Below are 7040 nucleotides of genomic sequence, written 5' to 3' on the forward strand. Positions count from 1 at the left end.
CCCCCAGCTCTTGTCCATGGCGTTGAAATCCCCGAAGATGATTAGTGTATTGTTTTTCGCTAGTGTGTGGACACCGTGAAAGAGTTCAAAAATTTTGCTTTTCTTTGCTTTGGAGGGCTGTACACGTTGACGATGAATACACTTCCCCCTTTCCTTTTCTTTTTCGGTACGATCTCTACAATCACATGCTCAATGTCAGTGTCGGGTATGCTGTCGTGATTGGTGGCTATGACTGCCTTGCTCACTAAGATGGCTGTCTTTCCCGTCATGTGGCTGTCGTAGCATGTGTACCCCGTGAGAGTGGCTGTCGGGCCCGTTTCTTGAAGTGCGATTACGTCAGGTGATGAGCTGCGTCTGAATGAATTGTTTGATGAGGCCTTGTTTCTTGCGATAGCCCTGCAGTTCCATTGCCATATGTCTAAAATGTCTTGTTTGCTGTGGTTCGTGTTAGCCATGATTTAGGTTCTTGAGCTTGTACAATTGTCCGTTCCCTGGGATCTAGGTGGACTGGCGAGTGCTGCTAAACAGGGCGGTTGTAGGCCTTTTCCTTACTGTTCTCTGTGTGTTTTTGTTTGCGGAAGGCACTCCGTAGCTCTGCTAATTGTCCTTGTACCTGATGCATCGTCTGTTGCATCATTTGTTGCATCATCTGTTGTATTTCCGCTTTGAAGTTTGAGCGTTCCTCATCGCTCGTCTGCAGCGAGGAGTGCGTTTGTGTAGCGTTCGACAGCAGATGGCAGTTGGATTTTAGGTCTTGAAGTATCTTTGTGAGTTCCGCAATTTGGCGTTCCAACTCATTCCGTTTAACGCGGGCAAGTTCTAGTTCGCGCTTAAGTGCTGCTTTCTCTGCGTCTCCATGCTAAAGGTCACGGTTGCATGCTTTGTTTGTATTGGTGTTGTGTTTGTTACCAGTCACACCCGAGTGTGGAGCAACCCCGGGAGCATCGGCTCTCCAGCTCACCTTGTTGCTGCTTTTCTGGGCGGACCCGCTTTCTTCCTTCTTCCGGTGCTGGTTCCCGGCATTCGTCCCCTCGCAGGGGGCTGCAGGGGGGAAACGAATGGGACCGCGAGCGGTTCCGTGATGTCTCTCCCTCCGAGCTGAACCACCGCGGCCGTCTGCTGCGGTCACCGTGGCTGCGGCGTCTGCTGTCGCGTCTGCCGCTGTTGCTGGCGTTTCCACCTGTATCGTTGCTGAGGGTGGTCTTGGTTCGCTGCCTTCTGACTTTCTTGAGTCGTTCGCGGCAGTCCTTCGACCCGGTACGGTGGGCCTCACCTCAGATCACGCACTTTGGAGTGCAGAAATGTCCAGTCGGCGGGTTTTGTGTTCCGCACTGGCTACACGCGCGCACATTTGGTGTGGGGCACACGTCGGAGCGGTGGCCTTGCTAGAAACACACACACGGTGCATTTAGCGATGCAAAACCCGAGCCAGTTAAAGATTTGGACGTGCACCGCTCCCACAGCCCCTGGGCTCACTTCTTCCATGGATTAAATGTTGCCAGTGGCTGGGGCTCCCGGCGCTTTCCGTCCCGCGCATTTGTGGGTGGTGCTTTCTCCTGGCTCATATCGCGGTCTGATCGGAACACGTTGGCCGCCATCAGGCCATTGATGACGGGCAACTGTTTCTGAAGAATTTCACAAGGCAGCTGAAGTGGGTTCCATGAGGACTTCAGGTTCTCCTTACGCATGCTCATGCAGGGAAAAATCACCGAATGCTTCTCACCAGGCTCTATTTTGGGCTCTGGCGCCGAATCTTTTCGGTGGCCCATCACAGGCTCCTGAATCACCAAGAGAAAAGGGAATGGGAGAGGATACTTGTCAAGTATGTTCCTTTTTGACGCACTGTTCCATGTGTCTTCAATCTTTTTTCCAATAGCTTAATAGCACAAGTCAGCAATACACAGCCCCACTGGAGCGCTGAGCTCCTCCGCTAAGGATGAGTACTGTGCCCATTATTAATGCAATGGCATTGACTTTGTCATCTTGCAAAAGGCCCTGGTTTCTCCGTAACAAAACTGCGCATTTGGTCGAGAGGGTCACATCATCAGCACTGCCGAATTTGAAAATCTGAGGACGAGAATGATTTAGTGTCTTCCATTGGTTTATTATATGGGATTATACTAATCCAACCTAATGTTCACCTTAATACACCCACTAACTTACTTTAATACACCCACTAATCCACCTTAATCCATTTTCTGGGGTGGGCCTACTCCCAAAATTTGAGGAGTCCTTTTGGAATATTTGGGGTTGGGCCAATTTCTAAATTCTACGGCATTTTCTTCATGAATGTGGGTAAGAAGACCACAATTTTTTTTACTCCTATAGCTGTACACAGAACTCTACAGCTAAATGGGTCATCATCACTGAATGTTTCACAGGTGAAAACATCTGTGTTGACCAAATGACAGATAAGAAGGCTATCCACGTGAAAGTCCTTACGCTCCTGAATGCGCACTCTGCCGAGAGTTTAGGAGTGGGCGCCTTTGTGCATTTCCATGCAGCTATGCGTATCACTTTGCCCCAGGAAAGAAAGGTAATAGTCACTAAGTGGGCGTTTAATCTTTTTTTACAGGCAACAGGCTCAAACTGACCAACAAGTGGCACCGCTGGTGTTTCATTAGTGAAGGTGCGCAGCCAGCGACTCTCATAGAAGTGCACAAAGCAATGATTCACTTCGACCTTACAGCCACAGCCAATTACCCAGCACATGCACGCGCTAGGCCCATATTCTGTAAGCGCCCAACAGGTACAGTCTGTGCCAATTGGTTGGGGACCCAAATGCAGAGGCACTGGCTGCATGATGGCAGCTAACCCGCCTTTCCTGTTGCATCATCTGCAGTGAACCTGTATACTAGCCATTGCGTCAGTAGTGCGTGCAAAAATGAATATTACAAAACTTGCGCTATAAATGCTTATGATTTATAAAGTTCCAACAGAAACAGGTGGCTGGGTTTGCTTTAACAGTGGTGGGAGATTCATCACAAGTAACGAAATCAGAGACAAAGGCAGCATGGTTTGCTGTTTTAGAACGCTAGCTTTCAGTCCGGAGGTTCTTGGGAAAGGCGTAGCAGTTTTCGTGGTCAGAAAGTGTCCAAGGCGGATATGAAAGACCGAGGCCTGTGGAAGCTTGAAAGGTGAGTGAATGCCACAGCTAGGCTTCAAAGGAAAATGAATAACGCAAGAAGTAGAAAATAAGCGGGAATCAGTCAAAATAGCCCTGGCACTTTTAGAAAAGAGACATCAGCAAAAGCCTCGACCCTCTTAATGACCAACTTATCAGGGAAAGTCCGGTTCATCACCAAGCGCCCTGCACTCAAAAGAGACATCTACCACCGTGTGAAATTAAGTGCACATTGATTAGAAAAGCAGAAGAGCAACCACATGCCGCCGGTGGGATCCGAACCCACGACCTCCGAATTACGCGTCCGGTGCTCTACCGCTGAGCTACGGCGACGGCGGTCAGATCTTCTGCTTTCGGGGGTATTTATGTTTACAAATAACCTAACCTTGAGAGTGTTCATCAGCGCCACCCACGTTCTTAAGCGGCGGACGTAGCAAGTCTTGAGTTACTGCTATGTGACGTAGAACGTCATCGAACGGCGAGGGTGGAAGCTGTGTGAGGACCCTCTTATGCTTCCTATGGCATCAAGGCTGCCAGAATCGAGGCCCTCGCTAAGCAATTAAGCAAACAAGGGAAGGGGAATGAGGGGCTCGTTATAAATATGAAAGAAGCCAACAGCCACAGAAACCAAAGGACACAGAGGATTTCTTAATTTATTTATTTTTGCTGTTGTTCAATTTAGAATATTACTGAATATGTTATTGCTTAAAGCTAATTGATTAGAAAAGCAGAAGAAAAAACAACCACATGCCATATATATATATATATATTGTTACGTGCTAGCACGCATGGGGGTTTAATTACAGAGGAGATCGATAGAAGCAGGACGATGACAAAGCCTACAAGCGTCCTTCTGATCTTTCTTTTCCTCTACCGGTCAGTCCTACCGTTGATCTCCTGCTTCTTCCGTCAATGTTCTGTGAAAGCGCGACATTTTCCTCCTCGCAGACGAAGCCCGTCGGGCGAGTTAAACATAATATCTGGGATCAAGTTGCTTGGGGCGGGCTACATGCCCCACCTGAAACTGGCGTGACCGTCGACCACTAGCAGTTAGGCGTGACATAGCGTAATTAAGGTCACTTATACACTCTAACACAACAAACGGTCCAGTGTACTGTGACAGCAGTTCCTGACACAGACCACGCTTGCGTAGAGGTGTCGACAACCACACAATGTCACCAGGAACATATAAACCCCAAGAATGCAGTCGAACCCATAATAGGAAACATAATACACAATACGATAAAAGCTCACACACAAGAATGTACAATAAAGTTCTGCTGGGTTCCTAGTCACGTCGGAATCAGCGGAAACGAAAGAGCTGATCCATGTGCCGCACTTGCCCGCAATCATGAAATAAAACAAGTAAACATACCGCATAGGGATTGCATGAGGTTGGTTCAAAATAAACTTAGTGGGAAATGGCAAGCTTCATGGGACAACGAGGTTAACAACAAGCTGCACTTGGTAAAGCCCGTCTTGGGAGAATGGAAGACCTGCAGACACCAGGAACGCTTTATGGAAATAATTTTATGTCGTCTCCGCATTGGTCACACACACATTACACATAATTTCTTACTAACGAAACAAGACAAACCACTCTGTGAAAGATGTGGAGCCGAGCTCACAATAAATCATATTTTACTCTCATGTCCATACCTCGGAAAACTAAGGAAGAAACACTTTATTAAGTTTTATAAAGAATGCATTCCTTTACACCCTGCGTTGCTCTTAGGTGAAAATGCCATTGTTAACCCGTCTTGTGTTTTTAGCTTTTTAAAAGAAGCAGGTCTTCTTGAGAAACTGTAAATTTTAATCCACTGTTTCGCTTTTTATATAATACACTTCAGCCTTGTTCTCATCCTCGAGAAGAAGTCTGAGGTCTTTATTTGATTGGCTGGGAACCTCAATTGCCTTGCCCAGCCAAGGATCGTTGATGAGGTTACCCGGCCTCCTTAAAAGCTTTTACTTGTAGATCTAAAATTTCTGCTCTCTCTTATTACTTGGTACAAGAAACTTTATACCCTGTACACCATTTGTTGTGGTGTACCCTGTACACCACAACACAACAACACAACCAATTGGACCATGGTACAATTGGATAGTTCAATTGGACCATCCAATTGGAGCACCATTCCAATTGGAACCAGTTGGAAACTCAGCTAGTCCAATTGGAACCATTTGGAAATCCAATTGGTTCCAATGTTTTTTTGACTGGGAAGGCACTGCCCCGTACGCGGTGGATGGCCAGGACAGGAGCCTCGATAGCCACGGGGAGGTCCTTGGACTCTATGTCCGCAGGGACACCATGAACACAGCTAATGGAGATACTTTTGTCAGCTGCTGCACGTGGACGGACTGCTAACCCGCCACCGGGGTGGTGACTTGGAGGAAAGCAGCCATGGCCTCGAGATTAACCGTGTCGACAGCTATGTTTCGAGAAGGATTAACCCTCACAGCGGTGACTCCTGGCTGCAGAGCTCTGATGCAATGGCAAACTTCAAACTCATGCGAAAGGTGTCCCCCTTGGCGCGAGGTCTTAAGAGGACACCGGACAGGTTGGGAGTGGTCTCTGGTGGTAGAGGGCGGTGAGGTCTACGATGACGCCTCCCTGGGCCCGCCACTCACCCTCTTCGGAGGCATACCATCAGCAGGAGCGGTGGTCGATGGGGGGACGAGGCCTGCTGGGCATTACTGATGTGGGCTAGTGGGGGCAGCGGCGGGAAGCGGGCCTGGTCAGTGGTGTCAGGCTGGGCCTTGAGTGGGGTGGCCTCGGCGGGGGCCATAGGGAGAGGAATAGGGGCCTGCAGGGAAGTAGGCCGAAGACACTTCAGGTATTGATGGGAGGAAGACGTGGAGTTGCCTTTTTTGCTTGCTTCTTTTTCTTTAGTTTCTTCCGTGGAGGAAGGCGAGCTGGCTGCTTGGACTTGAGGAAGTCCCTGGCCTTTGCCTGAAGGCCGGTGAAGGCAAGGGAAAACTGGGTTGGACGGGAGGGGCTTCGAGATCTTTGCTTTGGGTGCTTCATGAAGGAGGCAGCGTCCAGGAGTCGCTGCCCTTAATGGTGCTCCTGAGCAGGCGCTGGACACTGAGTTCCAGGTGTCTGAGGAACATCTTGGAATGGCATGCCACACTGGAGCCGCGGCAGGCGATGCGGTTGGCCTCAGGCAGGTCTCCGGGAGCAGGCGGTGCAGAAGCCAAGGCCGGAGGGTGTCTGGGCGGGCTGCGATGAAAGCGCATTTTCTAGCGCGAGTGCTGCAGAGGGACCGGCGAGCAGACGCGCACATACTCGCGGCAGAAAGTGTGGGGCAAGCGCATGATTGGTGGTGCGAAGAGAAAGCGAACTGTGGTTGGTTAGAAAAAATTTTATTTACATGTGTACAAATGCCAAGGTCACCGTATACATTCACACTTACAACAAGACTTGACACTAAGCATGCAGGGAGAACCATTTAAAGAGGCACCATCAACAACTTTAAGTAACCAATAAGAATTGCTTGTGGGCGATGTAAAACAGGATAGCATATATACTGACAGAAGAGTGAAAAGGCAATAATTTGACAGTGAAAAAAGACCTTAGCGCCAGTTTGGCCTAAAAACCAGACCAAGACGATCGTTGTTTACAGTAATGAATGGGCATGACCATTGCCGGAGAAACTCTTCCTCACCCGAGAAAAAGAGTTCCTCGGACAAAAAACCGATCAGTTCCAGTCAGGGACGGCCGAGTGCGGCGTCGAACGCCACCAGCGACCGTGGCGCATCGACTGCACTATAAACTAAAAAGACCTGCGAGCAAAACGGCCGCTGCGTCACAGCAAGAAGCAAAACTGACATATTGACGAAATTCTGGATGTTAGAATCGATTGGGATAAATGGCAATGTCCAGAAGAACGGAACAAATGCTGTTGTGGAGTTTTTT

At 48.9% G+C, this 7040-nt stretch overlaps 1 protein-coding gene across 3 annotated transcripts in view; it reads left to right on the plus strand.

The window, feature by feature from the left end:
* The window catches only part of LOC149361973 (uncharacterized), a 233440-nt gene extending 229589 nt beyond the window's left edge, over window positions 1–3851 (plus strand). For all 3 annotated transcript variants that reach the window (XM_089572889.1, XM_089572887.1, XM_089572888.1), the window contains exon 3: window positions 2576–3851. In XM_089572889.1, the coding sequence (XP_089429015.1) occupies window positions 2576–2814 (239 nt within the window). In that variant the 3' untranslated portion in view covers window positions 2815–3851. The remainder of the gene's footprint in view (window positions 1–2575) is intronic.
* Window positions 3852–7040: the final 3189 nt, after the last annotated feature.

The sequence above is a fragment of the Amblyomma mixtum genome, chromosome 2, assembly GCF_055824585.1.
Source record: "Amblyomma mixtum isolate Tamu chromosome 2, ASM5582458v1, whole genome shotgun sequence".
Classification (NCBI taxonomy): Eukaryota; Metazoa; Arthropoda; class Arachnida; order Ixodida; family Ixodidae; genus Amblyomma; species Amblyomma mixtum.